This window comes from Sus scrofa, chromosome 6 (assembly GCF_054392235.1).
Source record: "Sus scrofa isolate SSC_HxYL_T2T_F1_AM1 chromosome 6, Sscrofa_HxYL_maternal_Yorkshire_Landrace_v2.0, whole genome shotgun sequence".
In the NCBI taxonomy this organism is placed as follows: Eukaryota; Metazoa; Chordata; class Mammalia; order Artiodactyla; family Suidae; genus Sus; species Sus scrofa.
In genome coordinates this window covers 95,978,265-95,998,622 of record NC_139388.1, presented here as the reverse complement: position 1 = coordinate 95,998,622, position 20,358 = coordinate 95,978,265, and the positions used below count along the sequence as shown (strand labels likewise).

Here is a 20,358-nt window from a genome sequence, read left to right as displayed (position 1 = left end):
CTTTCTATAGCACTAGTCATTCCACATTATACCTTTACCTGAAATCCTTCAACTCCCTACAGCCTAAAGTGCCCACTCATTTATTTAGCACATATTTATTAAGAAACCACTCTGCCATTAGTACTGTGCTAGGTTCCAGGGGAAAAGACAGCTATGATTCCCCCTCCTTACACAACTAGGAAAATAGACAAGTAGAGTAAATAATAAAATTAGAAAATTACCATTTTTACTTAACTAAGTAACTCAAACAAAGACGCTAAAATCTTAGCAATGTCCACATCTAACTTTCACATAGTATACCACAGAAAGAGAAGCAGGGCAGAATGAGAAAGCATGTGCAATATTAAAGATATTCACTATACTGTTCTTCTGAATGTTCTATTTAAAATTTTTCATAATAATAGAAGGTTAGGGATGAAATATAAAGAAAGAGCAAGGTGTTAAAAAAAAACACCTAACGATATGTAATGTGATAAATTTACTAGCCTGTAAGCAAGTAAAGGTCAGGGTGAGAGCCTTCTCTATACAACAACACTTTATCCTTGCTACCCAACCACACAGCATGTGCTCAGTAACTGTTCATGAATGAAAGAATATGCATTTCACTGTGGTCAAGAGTTTAATCTAAGTTCTACAGCATATGAGAAGTCAACTGAAGAGTAATATTGCAAGCAACTTCCAAAATCTCTGTTTAAATTCAGGATATGGTATTGGGAGGAAAGGGTAGCCACTTGAAAAACTGGATCATAAGTCATACCAAAATAATTTCTAGATGTATTTAAGGTTTAGATATAAAAAATAAAACACTAATACTAAAAAAAATGGAAGAACTATTTTTCAGAGAAAATCTTTCCTAAGAATGACACAAAACCTAGAATAAAAAGACCAATTTACTGGAAAAAATAAAAAATCAAATGTGACTAAAATATTCCTAAAAGAAGAAAACACAATCCAAATGAAAAGATTAAAGATAAAATTGTTAAAAAACATTTCACTACACTATCACAAAATGTCACTTCCCTAATGGATAAAGATTAAGACTCATAGTTCAATAAAGATACTAACAATCAAACACATTTATATAAGCAAAGAATCTAAACAAACATTTTACAAGAAAAGAAACACTACTAAGATTGATCTTTGCTCATAAGTGAAATGCAAATTAATAATACATCGAGATACCATGTTCACACAGCACGTTCGTAGTGACAAAAGGTTCTGATAACAGCCTGGCATCTATGCTACAGAGGCCAAAGCTGCCAGGCTGTGGCTTTGAAGCCAAAAAATATACAAAGAATGTGACACAGACCATACGTGAGCTGAAAAGCCTAAAATATTTCCTATTGTGGCCCTTAACAGAAAAAAAGTTTGCCGATCCCTGTAGTCTATTTAAGGGAGTATAAATTGGTATAATTCTAATAAAGAGCAACCAGGCAATATTTATGATAATTTAAATACACACACCTCTTGATCCAGCAATTCAACTTTTAAGAATCTACCCTACAGATGTCTCTCAAAAGAGCTATGAAAAAGAACATTTATAGCAGACTGGAAACAGCCTATCCATCCATCAGTGAGGTTCAAGTAATTACAATACATATCTATAACAGAATATTATATAGTTTTTCTAAAAAATGAGGCAGCTTTACATGAGTTCTTAGGGTCATTTAGTAAAAATATCTAAGTAAGGAAGAACGAACACATTTGTTATGCTATCATTGCTGTATTTTTTATAATTTATCTATAGATATAACTGTTTACACATTAAAAATATCTTCCACTGATTTTCTGTGACATCAGAATCAGGTGGCTGGAAGATATAAACACTTAACTTCTCAAAGCGTACCCTTTTGTATCTTGAGTTTTAAATCACATACATCTATTGCCTATTGAAAAAAATCCTTATCTGAGAATGAACTCAAGATTTAAAGTTTCTTCAGAGATGGCAATTTCTAACAAAGCATCTAATTTGAATTTATAATTTCGCTAGTCATCACATAATAAATCTGAAAGCAGCATAAAATTTTATGAGGTTAAATTATATTAACCTCATAATATATATAACTAACTGGAACAGAACTGTAGTCATCCCTGCGGCCCAAGCAAAAGAAACAGCTTCTGTTTCTCAGAGCCTCCACCTACCAAAAAAACATGGCACTAAATTATATTTGGGGATCACAGTAGGTGGTCAAATACTTGAAAGCACAAATTGTTCACAAAGATTCCTAGCTAGTCTTTAAACACTTCAAACAAGTTTGGCATGTGTGAGGGAAAGCAAGGACTGTGTGGCTAGAACTGAGTGAGTGTGAGGATGAGTGCTAAAAAATGACAAAACGGAAAAAGCCAAAGGATGCATCTATAGGAATGTGCACACCATACAAAAAAACGTGATATATTTAACTGTGAAAGGAAGTCACCAGAAGAACCCAAAGAGGAATTAACATGATTTATGTTTTACAAGGAACACCCTAGCTTCTGTATGACTACTTTAAGGCTGTTAAATGTCACACGGAGTGAAGAATAGAAGCAAGACCACCACACAGATGGCTACTGCAATAATCCAAGAAAAATCTAGTGTCTAAGACCTGGCATAGTAATGGTGGCTATGAGGAAAAATACTCAGATTTGGGTATAATTTGAAAGTTAGAGGCATTTCCTAATACATGAGATGCTGAATATGAAAGAAGTCAAAAACAGCACAATACAGAGCCATTCCTTGAAATGTAAACACTAAGGGAGGAACAGACTGAAAGGGGAAGAATGAATAGTTTTGACTTGGACCCATTAATTTTGAGAAACTTATTAAACCTTCAAATGGAGACATCAAAAGAGGAGAGTCTCGCCAAGAAATGACATATAAATTTGGGACTTATCAATGAAGACATGGTACTTAAAGTTCATAGGACTAGTTAAGATCACCTAGTAAGAGTATCTACTCCTGATGGAAAAGAGCTGAGAGTTCTCAGATACTTTAACTTTCAGAAATCTGGTAGAAGGAAGGAATCAGAGAAAGAAAGACAGGGCAGCCAGTGAGGTAGGAGGAAAACTAGGTAGCTGATGTCACAGAAGCAAAATGAAAAAAAATAAGGAGTTCCTGTTGTGGCTGAGCAGAAAGGAACCCAACTAGTATCCATAGGATGCAGGTTCAATAGCTGGCCTTGCTCAGTGGTTAAGGATCAGGTGTTGCTGCAAGCTGCGGTGTAGGTCACAGATGGAGTTGGGATCTGGCATTGCTCTGGCTGCGGCATAGGCCAGCAGCTGTAGCTCCAAATCTACCCCTAGTCTGGGAACTTCCATATGCCACAAACGCATCCCTAAAAAGAAAAAGAAGGAATAAGAAAAGAAAAAAATATTTCAATAAGGAGGAAGTGGCCAACCAAAATGAATGTATAATACATAAAATGAAGACTGGAGACTACTACTAATATTGGGAAAGCTGAAATGAACTTCTACTTTGATAAAAGCTATTATCAGTGAAAAAATGAGTACACAGGAGTTCCCGTCGTGGCTCAGTGGTTAACGAATCCGACTAGGAACCATGAGGTTGTAGGTTCAATCCCTGACCTTGCTCAGTGGGTTAAGGATCCAGTGTTGCCATGAACTGTGGTGTAGGTCGCAGATGCGGCTCGGATCCCGCGTTGCTGTGGCTCTGGAGTAGGCCAGCGGCTATGGCTCCAATTAGACCCCTAACCTGGGACCCTCCATATGCCACGGGTGCGGCCCCAGAAAAGGCAGAAAGACAAAAAAAAAAAATGAGTATACAAAAGCTGGAGTGGGGTGATCCCATAAAGACACCGTGAGGAGATAAATCAGGAACCTTAAGTACAGAAAACTCTTTAGAGTTGTTGTGCTCTAAATTAAAGAAAATGAACAGAAACTGGACTAAAATCTGTAGTGAAAAGTTTTTATGACTTTGTATCTTTGCTTTCTTTATTCTTTATTTTTTGGTGATTTCTTTTTTTTAAGATGGAGAATACTACAGCTTATAGTATACTCATGAGAATGACACAATAAAGAGAGAATAACTCATGAGTTCAGAGGGATAATCTTTGTGCAACAAGAGATGTGATCAGTAATAAACCTCCTTTGTGAAAGAACGAAAGGAGTACATGGATTAAATGCAGGTAGATTGTTAGATTTTGTGAAAATGACAGTTATTTTAAGCAATTTAAGTATAATATTTGTGTGTGATAATGAAAATAAACTCCATGATGTCAAATTAACTTTTACTCCTTGTCTTCCTTTTGCTTATTTCCTGCTTTAGCGGCATACTGATATTTATATAGTATACCCAATAATCACTTCATTTTAAAGTTCAACCACCAACTAAGGTACCCACTAAAGTAAGACACAAAAATGAACATTATGAAAGGGCTGTTAGTTACTTTAATTGCCCATGTATCACTCAATTACTCTCATACATTTTTGTTTTAATTAAAGGTTAATTTTCAGAAATAAAGTAATATAAATTACAATTTTAACTTCAGAAGTCATGGTTCTCTAACAATTGTCTGACACAGTTTTTCTCTATTAGGAAAAGGAACAAAGATTTAAAAGAAAAAACCCACTCCAAAGAAATGTAAAAACAAATATCAGTAAGCCTAAAAGTGAGGTAAACTTGGTTCATTTAAACTAAACACTTAAATTAGCATTTTGTTATTACTAAGATTCTGAGATGATTTATTGTTTTTTAAATAAAATGCAATTTCCTAAATAATAAAAGCTTCTTTAAACTATAAAATCAGTAATGCAGTTCACCAGTTAAAAGTCTAATAAAGCCAGGAATCTTAAAAATGAAATGGGTGGGGGAAAAAACTGTAACTGCAATGTATACATCTAAGGATAACCTGACCCCCTTGCTGTACAGTGGGGGAAAAAAAAAAAAATGAAATGCACATGCCTTAAATATTTATTTTTACTTGAGATAATTTTAAAAAAGTACATTAGCTCATCACTGATGATCAATCAAGACTTAGGGAATGGGTAAGCCAATTTGAGTTCCTTCCTGAACAAATCACGGATTGCACACAAATAATGCAATCTTCATGAGAGCAACTTTGGTGTCTTTAAAATGGAGTGAGAAAAATAAAGATACTTGCACTTCAATGTTTTTACTGACTTTACTTATTAGTAAGTCTTTCTAAAGCATTAAAATTGTTCATAACAACTATTTATTTCCCAGAGAAAATTTCAGTTAGTGTCAAAATGATACAATTAAAATGATTTAATTACAATAAGTACTACTAGACTAAACATGCCTGGGAACAATTGACCCGTGGTAAGCATGCAATTCATCAAAATCTGAATCAAGTGTCTTTGTCTGAAACTACTAGATGCTTAACAGCCATTCCGTCTTCCTCCCTTAATGACAGACCCTGATTCTCATCAGAGCATACTTAGTGTAACAGGAAGAATGGTAATTTCTATTTATGATCCTAAGCTGAAAAAGAATCATAACTATTAAGAGGCCAGTAACCAACATAAAACTTTTCATGAAAACAGGACAATAACTGGAATACAACAATCCAGTCTTCTTTTAAACTGTCAGCATCAACCCATTAGTGAGCCTGGGTCAGGTTTCTTTTTTTTTAATAGGCTAACACAGAAAACAACATGATTCAGAGCAACAATAAGTAATGCTACAAAAACCTGTACATACAGGAGTTCCTGTCGTGGCTCAATGGTTAACGAATCCAACTAGGAACCACGAGGTTGCGGGTTCAGTCCCTGCCCTTGCTCAGTGGGTTAACGATCCGGCTCCAGCGTTGCTATCAGCTGTGGTGTAGGTTGCAGACATGGCTCGGATCCTGTGTTACTGTGGCTGTGGTGTAGGCTGGCGGCTACAGCTCCATTCGACCCCTAGCCTGGGAACCTCCATATGCCGCGGAAGCAGCTCAAGAAATCACAAAAAGACAAAAATAAATAAATAAATAAATAAAAATAAAATAGTTTAAAAAAATCTGTACATACAAACGGCACACACACAGCAGGCAGACATCAATGTAAAATATATTTCTAAACATATTGTTTCAAAATTTTTAAAAAACAAAGGTAATAGGTGTTAACTATTAACTAAATTTATGACGGTAATAATTTTGCAATACAAACAGTAAATCATTATGTTGTACACCTAAAACTAATGCACTGTTATATGTCAGTTTGGTCTCAACTTTTAAAATGTTTTAAACACAGCAAAAAAATAAGCACCCATAGATAATTTTGCTTCTGATCATGATAATGCTTGACGATCACTGAGCAATCCTTCTCAACAATTACCAAGAGATATCAGAATCTCTTGGTGTGTCTGTTGGAAACAGATTCCCAAGTTCCACGCCTAAAGATTCTGGTTCAGTAGGTTAAGGGGGGCAACCAATGATCTGATTTCTAATATATTCTCGTGTGATACTGATAGTGCCAATGTCCTACCACACTCTAACAGGCTCTAGTTTTTTAATGCACCAGGAATACGCACACTACAGAAAATAAATCACTGAATCCACTGGCTAAAAGCGATCCGAAGATCCATGAAGTCCAATCTTTTATCAGATGATTGAATTTCTTCCATAAAACCCAAAGTGGTCAACCAGCCCTCTGAATGTTCTACTAACAAAGATAAACACCACTCTGCCACACCAAAGATAAACCGAGCAATATGTTAAGTGCTAATGAAAACGAATCAGTTTTCTCAGGGAGTCATGACTCAAGACTACAGCTCTCTTTTCTTGTTTTCATTTAGGTTATGGGTTGTTACTGTGGAACCATTAAAGTATGCCACTGTATAGTCAATACATTCAGTGAGGAGAGATGAGACTTGTGAGACTCACAGAATTCACGTTCATTAATTTTTGCTTTAACTTGTTCCCACAGGAGGGAAAAAAAGTTTGAAACCAGCAGAACCATTCAGGACAATTTGATCTCATAACTTACCAAAAAGTAATCAATAAATGTGAACACTTAAAACACCTCTGATAAAAATTAGTTACATTTTACCAATTTCAATAGTTTACTTGCACACTATTAAGACTAAAAAAAAATGACTTTCACATACATTATAAAATAAAACACATAACTATTTGTTCTTCACTATGAGGACAACTGAAATAAACACAACAGACTTTACTTGTTTGAACGTTCACTCATATTTATAGTGCTCTAAAAGAAATGATCAAGAAGATCAGCGAGATCTATAAATTGATATAATCAGCAAGTATCTAAAAACAGCCCAGGGTCTATTAAAACAGAAACATAGCACTACAACAGTATTGTATATTTTAATGGAATACAACATTTAAATATTTTTATAACATTTCATAGACCATATTACTCTCATAAGTAGAAAACAATGATATTTTAACAAAATAACAAAGGCAAAAATAATTTATGCTAATAGTTACAGAAGCACAATTCCATAGAGGTATGAGGACAGTTCCAACTATGTCACAATCGGAAGTTCTACAACATTCCTGCCATTCCTTCTAATTCCAAAATTTCTGTAACATAGTTATTTATAAAATAAAGCTTTTAATTTTCATCTCTCCCACCCTGCCACACCAGATTTAGCTAATATCCTTTTGTACTCAGATAAACAAGGATCTATTCCAGTGCTGAAAGTAATTTTTTATCCCACCCCTTGTAAGTGGGGGGAAAAAAATCCAATGTTAATATCATCTTTTTTAAGGGCTTTAAAACTGTAGAAAAACTTGCACTTTTCCATCCTCAATGGCCATCAGTAAACTTATAACAATTTCACTGTTACTCTTATGAGCTCACTGAATACAAGACACACCAACTCTACCAGTTCATATTACCTGTGGCAGTGGTCAATAGAGATATAAACGGGGGGGGGAGGAATCCTACTTGAAGAGCTTTATCTACAGTAGGGGCTGGTAAACTACAGCCCTTGACCAAGGAATGGCCTGTAGGCTAAGAATAGTTACTACATTTTTGAGGGAGTAGAAGAAAGAGAGGGACAGGAGAAGGTGAAGGAGGAGGAAGAGAAGACTATATTTGTTGATTGCATACCACAGAACCTAAATGTTCACTACTTAGTCCTTTATGGATAAGGTTTCCTGATCCCTAGTACAAGAATATTGTTGAGTGTAGTTCACATAGTATAATCTGCATCATGCTAGAAAAACATATTAAGCTAAAACAGGCCTAGAAAAGACATTAGGGCAATTATCTATAGAACTATTTCTGAGTTATACCCAAAATTATTTAGAACAGAAAAAGTGTAATTAGGCACTAGCTACAATCCACTCTTATAAAACTACTTCCAGGCATGGCAAAGTACTGGTACCAAATAACCCTCTTGCTATGAATAAAAAACTGGACAAAGCATATAAAACAAAATGTACTCGAGGTATGGACAACAATCAACACAAGACTGTGATCTCTGAGAAAACAGAAACTAATGAGGTGACTGCCCTTGACTTTCTGCCTGGGAACATTTAGCAAGTCCCAGTGTAGAGAAGGAAAACTCGGGTACAGTACACCAGTCTCAATAAATCGAGGAGACAAGAGACCAAGAAAGTTAAAGCAGCTGGCATCTGCAAAAAAGATTACCAAAGAAGACAAACACACACGAGATAGTGGGGAAGGTTAAGCTTGCGTAAGGTAAGGAGATATATGGGAACTCTACATTCTGCTCAATTTTGCTGTGAACCTAAAAATGCTCTAAAAATTGAAATCTATTTTTATTATTTTTATTTTATTTATTTATTTTTTGTCTTTTTTTGCCTTTTCTAGGGCTGCTTCCTGCAACACATGGAGGTTCTCAGGCTAGGGGGTTTAATTGGAGCTGTAGCCACTGGCCTACGCCAGAGCCACAGCAATGCGGGATCTGGCTGCGTCTGTGACCTACACCACAGCTCACGACATGCCGGATCCTTAACCCACTGAGCAAGGTCAAGGATGGAACCCGCAACCTCATGGTTCCCAGTCAGATTTGTTAACCACTGTGCCACGACGAGAACTCCAAAATCTATTTTTAAAAAAGAAAACGAGGAGTTCCCATCGTGGTGCAGTGGTTAACAAATCCGACTAGGAACCATGAGGTTGCGGGTTCGGTCCCTGCCCTTGCTCAATGGGTTAACGATCTGGCGTTGCAGTGAGCTGTGGTGTAGGTTGCAGACATGGCTCAGATCCCGCGTTGCTGTGGCTCTGGCAAAGGCCGGTGGCTACAGCTCCGATTCAACCCCTAGCCTGGGAACCTCCATATGCCGCGGAAGCGGCCCAAGAAATAGTTAAAAAGACAAAAAAAGAAAAAAGAGGAGTTCCCGTCGTGGCTCAGTGGTTAACAAATCCAACTAGGAACCATGAGGTTCCAGGTTTTTTAGCTAGAAGGGAAATGACACCTGATGGAAACCTGGATCTCAACAAGAGAATGAACACTGGAAACTGACAATTAAAAGCAAAAACAAAAACAGAGAACTTCATCATGATATTTGAATAGTTCAATACTTCTCTCCAAGTAATTCAATAGTCAGAAGGTCAATAAAAACATAAGACTTGAAAACATACTATCAATCAATTGGACCTAAATGACACATAAAATATTAACCTCAAAATGGGAGAACACACATTCTTTTCCAATACACATGGAACAATCACCAACACAGATCACGTAATAAATGATGGAAATATTCTAATGTTAGAACTATCAAAAAATGGAACTCATACAGAAAATCTACTTTGACCAAAATTAAATTGAATCAGTACTCAACAACAAAAGCAGACTTGGAAGACCCCCAAATATGTATAAATAAAATACTGCTTTAAAAAAAAAAAATGCCACTAGTCAAAGAAGAAACTACAAGGAAAATTAGAAAATATTATGACCCCAATGACAATGAAAATACACCTTAACAAAATTTGAGAAATGTAGTAAAAGAAGTACTTAGAAGGAAATTTATGAATTTATATGCTTCTATTAAGAAAAAAAAAGTATAAAATCTATGACCTAAACTTCCACCTTTAGAAGCTAGAAAAAGATCAAATTAAGCACAATGTTGAAGGAAAGAATAATAAAGAGAAAAACCTATGTAACAGAAAATAAACAGTGGAGAAAAACTAATGAAACCAAATGTAAGCCCTTCACAAGGAACAAAAATAACCCCTATCCTGGGAATTTCCATATGTTGTGTCTGCGTCCCTAAAAAGACAAAAAAATAATAATGACAGTAACAATTAAATGGTAATAAGAAAAAAATAAAATGGCAGATTTTAGTATACGTGTACTTTATACTTAAAATATTTTAATAAAAACAATACAAAGAGAAGATACCTGGTGGCATAGCAGTTAACGACTCAGCATTGCCACTGCTATGGCTCAGTTTTGATCCCTGGCCTAGGAACTTCTGTATGCTATGGGCGCGGCCAACCACTGCCCCAAAAATACAAAGAGAAGGGTAGGGGGAGAGAGAAGGAAAGAGAGAAGACACAAATTACCAATTATCAGCAATGAAAGACAAAGCACTGAAGATTTCATAAAGACTAAAAATAAATTAATAAAATGTTGGAGTTCCTGTTGTAGCTCAGCAAACAAATATGACTAGTATCCATGAGGATGGAGGTTCGATCCCTGGCCTCGCTCAGTGGGTTAGGGATCCAGAGTTTCTGTGAGGTGTAGGTCACAGACACATTCGGATCCCACGTAGGCCCGCAGCTATAGCTCTGATTAGATCCCTAGCCTGGGAACTTCAATATGCCTCGGGTGTGACCCCCCAACCCGGAAAAAAAAAAAGAAAAAATGTTAACTTTATAGCAACGAATATTAAAATATTATGAATAACTTTATGAAAATACATTAACTTGATGACAACACATTAAAAAACTATTAACAACTTTGTGGAAATGAGTTTATAGCTTAGATTTGCTATATCCAATACAGTAAGCCACCAGCCACCTGTGATAATTTAAATAAAACTGAAAGTTCATTTCTGTACTATCACATGTCAATTACTCAAATGCATTGGCAGTTAGTGGCTACTATATATTTTAACAGTATACACAGAACATTTCCACCATCACAGAAAGTTCTACTGAACTGTTCTGACTTATAGAAAATGCCTTGAAAGGTACAAATTACAACAAAGAAGAAATGGAAAATACGAACAGCATAGAGAAAAAAAAAGAAATATGAACAGTGTAAAGTCCAGATGATATCACTACTCAACTCAATATTTAAGGAAGAGGAGTTCCCATCGAGGCTCAGTGGTTAACAAACCTGACTAGCATCCATGAGGACTCGGGTTCAATAATGGGTTAAGGATTGGTGATGCCGTGGACTATGGTATAGATCACAGATGCGGCTCAGATCCCACGCTGCTGTGGCTCTGGCACAGGCCAGCAGTGACAGGACCAATTCGACCCTAGCCTAGGAACCTCCATATATTGCTGCCACTGCAGGTGTGGCCCTAAAAGACAAAAATATATATATATATATATTTAAGGAAGAAATAACATCCATTTTACATGAATTCTTTCAGCAAATATAAGAGAAAGGAACACTTACTAACTAATTTTATAAGAACAGTATTACCCTGGAACCAAAGCTAGAGAAAGACATGACAACAAAAGAAAACTATATACAAACATCCTTCAAAACATAGGTTCTTAAAAATCAGCATAAATACTTATTAAAACGTTAGCAAATTCAATTTTTTTTTCGTCTTTTTGCCTTTTCTAGGGCCGCTCCCGGGGCATATGGAGGTTCCCAGGCTAGGGGTTGAATCGGAGCTTAAGGTGTCAACCTACACCAGAGCCACAGCAACGAAGGATTCGAGCCGTGTCTGCAATTTACACCACAGCTCATGGCAACACCGGATCCTTAACCCACTGCGCAAGGCCAGGGATTGAACCTGCAACCTCATCATTCCTAGTCGGATTTGTTAACCACTGTGTCACAACGGGAACTCTAGCAAACTCAATTTTTAAAGATATAAAACAAGTAATAGACAGTGACAAAGTAGGATTTATCTCATGAATGCATGGCATAGGCCAGCAGCTGTAGTTCTGATTTGACTCCTAGCCCAGGAACTTTGTTCATGGATACTTACATACACACACACACACACACACACACACATTTATTTATTTATTTATTTATTTATTTATTTGCTTTTTAGGGCTGCACCTGTGGCATATGGCAGTTCCCAGGCTAGGGGTCAAATCAGAGCTACAGCTGCCAGCCTATGCCACAGCCACAACGATGCCACATCCGAGCCATGTCTGTGACCTACGCCACAGCTCACAGCAATGCTGGATCCTTAACCCACTGAGCAAGGCCAGGGATCGCCCACATCCTCATGGTTCCAAGTCAGATTTGCTTCCACTGTGCCACGACAGGAACTCCATGGATATATTTAAGACGTAAATTTTCTTCCAAATTAATCTACAGATTTAAAGTAATTTCAATCAAACTCCCAGTGGCTTACTAGTATACATTTACAAAATGATTCTAAAATCCTATATGTAAATGCAAAGGGCTTGAATAGACAAAATAATTTTTAAGAACAGAGTTGGATGACTTATACTAGCTTGTTTTATAAGTCTTACAGCTTAATAATAGAATATATATATTTCAAAATATGATATATTTTATTATCTGTACATTATAACTCAATGAATTCAAATTTTTTCATTTCATTTATAAGAAATTACATAGGGATAACAAAATATGTACAAGATCTGTACTTGACACTATAAAACATTGCTGAGAAAAAGGAAAGAAGACATAAATAAATTACAAGACACATCATACTCATCAACTGGAAAACACTATTATTCAGATGTCAGCTCTCCCCAGATTCATCTACTGACCCAACACAATCCCCAAGGAGGCTTTTTAAAAGAAATTGACAGGTTACTTCTATGAAACTGCATGAAAATGCAAAATATCTGGAATGGGGGAAAAAAAACTTTGAAAAATATGACCTAGAATACTTGATTTAATATAAAATTAATCAAGACAGTGTGGTATTGACATATGGATGGAAATACAGGTCCTTGAAACAGAATGAGTCCAGAAATATACCTAAACATATAGATCAACGGATTTTCAACAAAAATATCAAGGTAAATCAATCAAAACAATCTTTTCAATAAACAGTGCAATTAGATATCCATATGGAAAAAATACTTGACTCTTACATAAAACTACATACAAAAACTGACTTGAAAATGATGATAAACCTAAACATAAAAGCCACAGTTAAAACTTATATTAAGTGAAAATATTCATGATCCTGGGATAGGTCTTCTCATCAGAATACAACAAATGCAGCCCACAAAAATATGATGATAAAAATGTGGAACTTCATCAAAATTAAAAATTTGTGCTTTTCAAAGCACACCACTTACACAATGAAAAGGCTAACCAGAGAATACAAGGATAGATGAATGAATGGATGGATGGGTGAATGGACAGATAAAGAGACAAGATACAGATGGATGAAAATAAAGATATTCCCATCTATTTTTACCTAATGATCTATAGATTTGTATCCAAAATATGTATTTAAAAAAAAAAAACACCCTTACAGCTTAATAATAGAAAAGACAAACCAATGAATTAAAAGATGGGCAAAGACTTGAAAACACATTACAAAAGAACATTTTAAGAATGGCCAACACGCACACTCAAACGATGGTCGAAATCACTGGTCAGCAAGAAAATGCAAATTAAAACCATAATGAGTTTCCACTATCCTTCTCACTAAAATAACTCAAAGAAACTACTTAAATGAAATGAACAAATTTCTTGAAAAACACAACTTATCAAAACTGACACAAAATTAAACATATAATATGAATAATCCTCTATCTGAAAATCTGAATTCATAACTTGAAACCTCACACCAAGAAATCTCCAAGGGAGTTCCCATCGTGGCGCAGCGGTTAACGAATCTGACTAGGAACCATGAGGTTGCGGGTTCGGTCCCTGCCCTTGCTCAGTGGGTTGACGATCCGGCGTTGCCGTGAGCTGTGGTGTAGGTTGCAGACGCGGCTCGGATCCCGTGTTGCTGTGGCTCTGGCGTAGGCCGGTGGCTACAGCTCCGATTCAACCCCTAGCCTGGGAACTTCCATATGCCGCGGGAGCGGCCCAAGAAATGGCAAAAAGACAAAAAAAGAAAAAAGAAATCTCCAAGACAAGATGGCTTCACTGCTGAATTCTATAAAACATCTAATGAAGCTACAACCACAAGCATATACAAAGTCTGTCAGAAAAATCCTTAATGAAATATTAGCAAGTTGAATCAAATAATATACACATATATATTTAAATACTAATATTCTTCAGCCATTCTTCAAGGTAAAATGGGAATAATAAAGAAAAAATGTAATAAAGCCTTAACTAATGTGCAGAAACCAAAAATAATGATTCCTAAATGACAAAATAAGAAAACTGCTTAACTGGCATCAAAAATTAGTCCAAGCCGGAGTTCCTGTCATGGCTCAGTGGTTAATGAACCCAACTAGTAACCATGAGGTTGCAGGTTGGATCCTTGGCCTTGCTCAGTAGGTTAAGGATCCAGCATTGCCGTGAGCTGTGGTGTAGGTCGCAGACATAGCTCGGATCCTGTGTTGCTGTGGTTGTGGTGTAAGGCAGCAACTATAGCTCCAATTCGACCCCTAGCCTGGGAACCTCCATATGCCGCAGGTGCAGCCCTAAGAAGACAAAACACCAAAAAAAAAAAAAAAAAAAAAAAAAAAAAAATTAGTCCAAGGGACAACTACTTTAATTATCACCTATAATGCAATCTTATGGGGTTTAGCAAAAACAATAAATATAGTTTGAGTAGACACTGTGAAAAAGAAAAACACTTCTAGTTGATACAATTTTATGTCTGGATAACTACAGACTCAAGTGTTAAAAGACTATTACACGAGTTCCCATCGTGGCACAGTGGTTAACAAATCCGACTAGGAACCATGAGGTTTCGGGTTCGATCCCTGCCCTTGCTCAGTGGGTTTAATGATCCGGCATTGCCATGAGCTGTGGTGTAGGTTGCAGACGCGGCTCGGATCCTGCGTTGCTGTGGCTCTGGCGTAGGCCAGTGGCCATAGCTCCGATTGGACCCTTAGCCTGGGAACCTCCAAAGACCAAGAGGTGGAAGTAACCCAAATGCTCATCAAGGAATGGGTAAACAAAAGGTGGTTATTATCCATAGGATTATCGTTCACCTTAAAAAGGAAGAACATTCTGGCACACATTACAACAGGTATAAACCTTAAGAGGGGAAGGGGAATTTTTGTTCAATGGGTATAGAAATTTCAGCTTTGCAAGTTAAAACAGTCCCAGAGATATGTTGCACAAAAATGTGAATGAACTTATTATTAATATTACTGAACTATATGCTTAAAATGATTAAGACAATAAAATTTAAATTGTGTTTTTACCACAATTTAAAAGTAGTAAATGAAAAGTGTAATGCATTTATATAATGAATTACTATACATCAGTGATGAATAAGAGCTACATGCATCAACGCAGTCAAATCTCAAGAATATACAATGATAAAAGGAACTGGTAACATATGCAATATGATTCAAAAATAACAAAGTTTATAAACAAGCAAAACTAAATATATTGATCAATAATGAAAATGTGGTTAAAAAACTATAAAGAAAAGCAAGGAAAATGGCAATAAATTGATACTTATCAGTAATACAAGCAATTATAACCAATAAAATAAATAATCTAGAACAAATTCATGGAAGTTACAATCTTCCAAGACAAAACCAGTGGTACACAGAAATTAACACAACACTGTAAATCAACCACACTTGAATATGATTTTTTTAAAAAAAAAGATGACACTAGTAAGAAACAGAAAATATGAACAAACCCCATCACTGGTACTAAGATTGAATCAATAAGTAATGATCTCCCAATAAGCAAAAATCTAGGAGCAGATGGCTTCACAGGTGAATCTTATCAAACATTTAGAAAAGATTAACACCTATCATTCTGAAACTATTCCAAAAAATTACAGAGGAAGGACCACTTGTGAACTCATTCTATTGGGACACCATCACCCTAATACCAAAACCAAAGATACCACATGAAAAGAAAATTACTGGCCAATATCACTGATGAACGTACATACAAATATCCTTACTGAAGCAGAAGCAAACCAACTGCAACTATATATTAAAAGGATCATACACCAACACCAAATAAGATTTATCCCAGGAATGCAAGGATTTTTCAATATCCACAAATCAAGGTGATACACCACATTAACAAACTGAAGGGAGATGCGATTGATATGGCAGAATAGAAGGACTGGAACTCATCTTATCTCAAAAACAACAAAATCACAACCAAATGCTGAACAACCTTCAACCAAATGGACTGGAAACTTTCAAAAAAAGATACCCTACTCCAGAAGTCAAAGAGGAGGCCACACCAAGATGGCAGGAGGGGCAATTACATGATATAAGCAACCCCATACCCACCCGGTGGGCAGCCCACAGACTGGAAAGTAACTGTATCACAGAGACTCACCTACAGAAGTGAAAGTTCTGAGCCCCAAGTCAGGTCCCCACACCTGGGTTTCTGGCATTGGGAGAAAGAGCACCCAGAGTGTCTGGCATTGAGGGCCAATGGGGCTTGTGTGCAGAAGCTCCACAAGACTGAGGGAGATGGAGACCCCATTCTTGAAAGAAGCACACAGGCTTTCATGTACACTGGGTCCCAGAGCAAAGCAGAGACTCCACAGGAATCTGGGTTGGATCTGACTGCAGTTCTTGGAGGATCTCCTGGGAAAACAGAGGGTAACTGTGGCTGGTTGTGGGGGAAGAACACTGGAAGCAAAGGTCTCAGGAGTGTTCATTGGCATGTATTCCTTTAGAGGTGGCCATTTTGGGGAAATCTGGCCCCACCCATCAGCGCTAAGAAGCCCCAAGCCAAACAATAATCCAGGTGGGATCACAGCTCCAAAATCAGTAAACAGGCTGCCTAAAGACCTCCCCCAGGCACAGAGCCACTTCTAATCTCACCTAGAGGTGAAGCCCCACCCACCAGAGGGATAAGAATCAGACCTGCCTACCAGTGGGCAGGCACCTGTCCCTCCCATCAGGAAGCCTACAGCAAGCCCCCCCACCACCAACTTCAGCCACAAGGGGGGCAGACATCAGAAGTAAGAAAGGCTACAATTCTATTGTCTGAAAGAGGAGACCACACCAAAAACCTATAAAAATGAAAAGGCAGAGAACTATAACTCAGATAAGGGAGAAAGAAAAAGCCCTAAGAAAAACAGCTAAGTGATCTGGAGATTATCAGCCTCCAGGAAAAAGAGTTTAGACTGATGACAGTGAAGATGGTGCAGGACATTGGAACTAGACTGGAGGCAAAAACTGGTAATTTACAGCAAACATTAAGCAAAGAAATACAAGATTTAAAACTAGCAAGCACAGATGCAAAATACAATTAACTGAAATAAAAAATTAATTAGAAGCAACCAACAGGGGAATACAGGAGGCAGAAGAATGAATAAGGGAGGTAGAGGACAGACTAGTGGAAATCACTGATATGGGACAGAAAAGAGAAATAGTTTGAAAAGAAATGAAGGGCGCGGTGGTTAACAAATCTGACTAGGAACAATGAGGTTGCAGGTTTGATCCCTGCCCTTGCTCAGTGGGTTGAAGATCCGGTGTTGCTGTGAGCTGTGGTGTGTATGGGTCACAGACGCAGCTCGGATCCTGCGTTGCTATGGCTCTGGCATAGGCCAGCGGCTACAGCTCTGATTAGACCCCTAGCCTGGGAACCTCCATATGCCACGAGTGTGGCCCTAGAAAAGGCAAAAAGACAAAAAAAAAAAAAAAAAAAAAAAGAAATGAAATGAAATGAAGATAGTCTAAGAGAACTCTGGGACAATGTCAAATGCACCAACATCCGTATTATGGGAGTGCCAGAAGAAGAGAGAGAAAAAGGGACAGAAAAATATATTTGAATAAATAATAGCTGAAAACTTCCCTAACATGGGAAAGGAACCACTCAAATCCAGGAAGCACAACAAGTACCACATAAACAAACCCAAGGAGGAACACCCTGAGAACATGTTAATCAAACTGAACAAACTATAGAATAAGGACCATATGATTATCTCAATAGATGCAGAAAAAGCTTTTCATAAAATTCAATGCCCATTTATAATAAAAACTCTCCAGAAAGCAGGCAAAGAGGGAACATATCCCAACATAATAATAGCCGTATTTGGAGTTCCCGTCATGGTACAGTGGAAACAAATCTGACTAGGAACCGTGAGGTTGTGGGTTTGATCCCTGGCTTCATTCAGTGTGTTAAGGATCTGGCGTTGCTGTGAGCTGTGATGTAGGTCCCAGATGCGGCTCAGATCTGGTGTTGCTGTGGCTGTGGTATAGGCTGGTGGCTACAGCTCTGATTCAAACCCTAGCCTGGGAACCTTTATATGCCATGGGTGCAGCCTCCCCACCAAAAAAAGACAAAAAAATAAATAAAATAAAATAAAATAAAATAAAATAAAAGCTGTACTTTACAAACACACAGCTAACATCATAATTTACGGCGAAAGCCTGAAAGCCTTACCTCTAAGATCAGGCATAAGACAATGATGTCCCATCTCACCTCCTTTACTGAAAATAGTTTTGGAAGTCCTAGCCACAGCAATCAGGGAAAAAAAGAAATAAAAGGAATTCAAATTGGAAAAGAATTAGTAAAACTCACTGTTTGCACATGACATGATGATATACACAGAAAAATCCTAAAGATGCTACCAGAAAACTACTAGACCATGAATGAATGAAGTAAAATTGCTGGATACAAAATTAACATACAGAAATCTGTTGAATTCCTATACACTAAAAAGGAACTATCAGAGAAATTAAAGAAACAATCCCAATTGCCATTGCATCTAAAAGAGTAAAATACCTAGGAATACACCTATATCAGGAGGCAAAATACCTCTGTTCTGAAAAACTACAAGATACTGACAAAAGAAACTGAAGACAATAGAAACTGATGGAAAGATAAAGCCAGTTCTTGAACTGGAAGAATCAATATAGTTAAAATGACTATATTACCCAAGGCAATCTACAGGTTCCTGATCAAATGCATTATCAATGGTATTTTTCACAGAACTAAAACAATTTTAAAATTTCTATGGAAATACAAAAAAAAAACCTTGATAGCCAAAACCATCTTGAGAAAGAAGAACACAGCTGGAAAAATCAGCCTCCCTGACTTCAGAGATTACTACAAAGCTACACTAACTAAAATATTAGTAAAATATAGGACTTCCCTTATGGTGCAGCAGGTTAAGGTGTCACTACAGTGGCTCAAATCACTACTGTGGTATGAGTTTGATCCCTGGGAACTTCCACATGCCATGGACACAGTGGGGTGGGGGGAATGGTATAGGTACAAAAACAAACCAAATAGGTCAATGGAACAAGAAAGCCCAGAAATAAACTCATGCACTTACTGTCAATTAATCTATGACAAAGGAGCAAAGAATGTACAATGGAAAAGAGACAGTCTCTTCAATAAGTGGTACTGGGAAAACTGGACAGCTACATGCAAATAATGAAATTAGAACATTCTAACAGGTAGTTAACCAACAAGGATCTAGCATATAGCACAGGGAAATATACCTAATATTTTGTAATAACCTATAAGGGAAAAGAATCTCAAAAAATTAGACATATATATATGAATAACTGAATCACTATGCAGTAAACCTGCAACTAATACAACACTGTAAATCAATTATACTTGAACTAAAAAAGGAAAAATTAAAGCCAATAAAAATAGTAATGAATAGGAGTTCCTGCTGAGGCACAACAGGATCAGCAGCATTTTGGGAGAGCTGGGACGCAGGTTTGACTCCCAGCCCAGAACAATGGGTTAAGGATCCGGTGTTGCCACAGCTTCAACCTGGGTTGCAACTGCGGCTTGGATGTGATCCTTGTCTGGGAATTCCATACGCCACATTCCATATGCTGCGAGGTGGCAAAAATAAATAAATAAATAAATAACAGAATAGTAATAAATACACAAAATAAAATTTGTTTTGTGGTCCATCAAAATAATAAATTGACTGATTTTTTAAAATAAAAAATAGATTTTAAAAATAGGAATTCCCACTGTGTTGCAAAGGCATTGGTGGTGTCTCTGTAGAAGCAAGACACAGGTTCAATACCTAGCCAGGCACAGTGGATTAAATGATCCAGTATTATCACAGCTTTGACAAAGGTTACAACTGTGGCTTGGATCTGACCCCTGTTGTGGCTTGGATCTGACCCCCGTCCGGGGAACTCCACATGCCACAGGGCAGCCAAAAAAGAAATAAAAATAAAACAATGTAGAGTTCC

General features: G+C 37.0%; 1 protein-coding gene across 47 annotated transcripts in view; it reads right to left on the bottom strand.

Annotated features, from left to right (window-relative positions):
* Positions 1-20,358, bottom strand: part of ZMYM4 (zinc finger MYM-type containing 4) — a 164,638-nt gene that overhangs the window by 88,131 nt on the left and 56,149 nt on the right. For 6 of the 47 annotated variants that reach the window (XM_084963790.1, XM_084963789.1, XM_084963815.1 and 3 more), the window contains one exon: positions 18,575-18,642. The exons of the other annotated variants lie outside the window; for them this stretch is intronic. In XM_084963790.1, coding sequence (XP_084819916.1) covers positions 18,575-18,608 — 34 coding nt within the window. In that variant the 5' untranslated portion in view covers positions 18,609-18,642. The remainder of the gene's footprint in view (positions 1-18,574; positions 18,643-20,358) is intronic. 47 annotated transcript variants of the gene reach the window in all.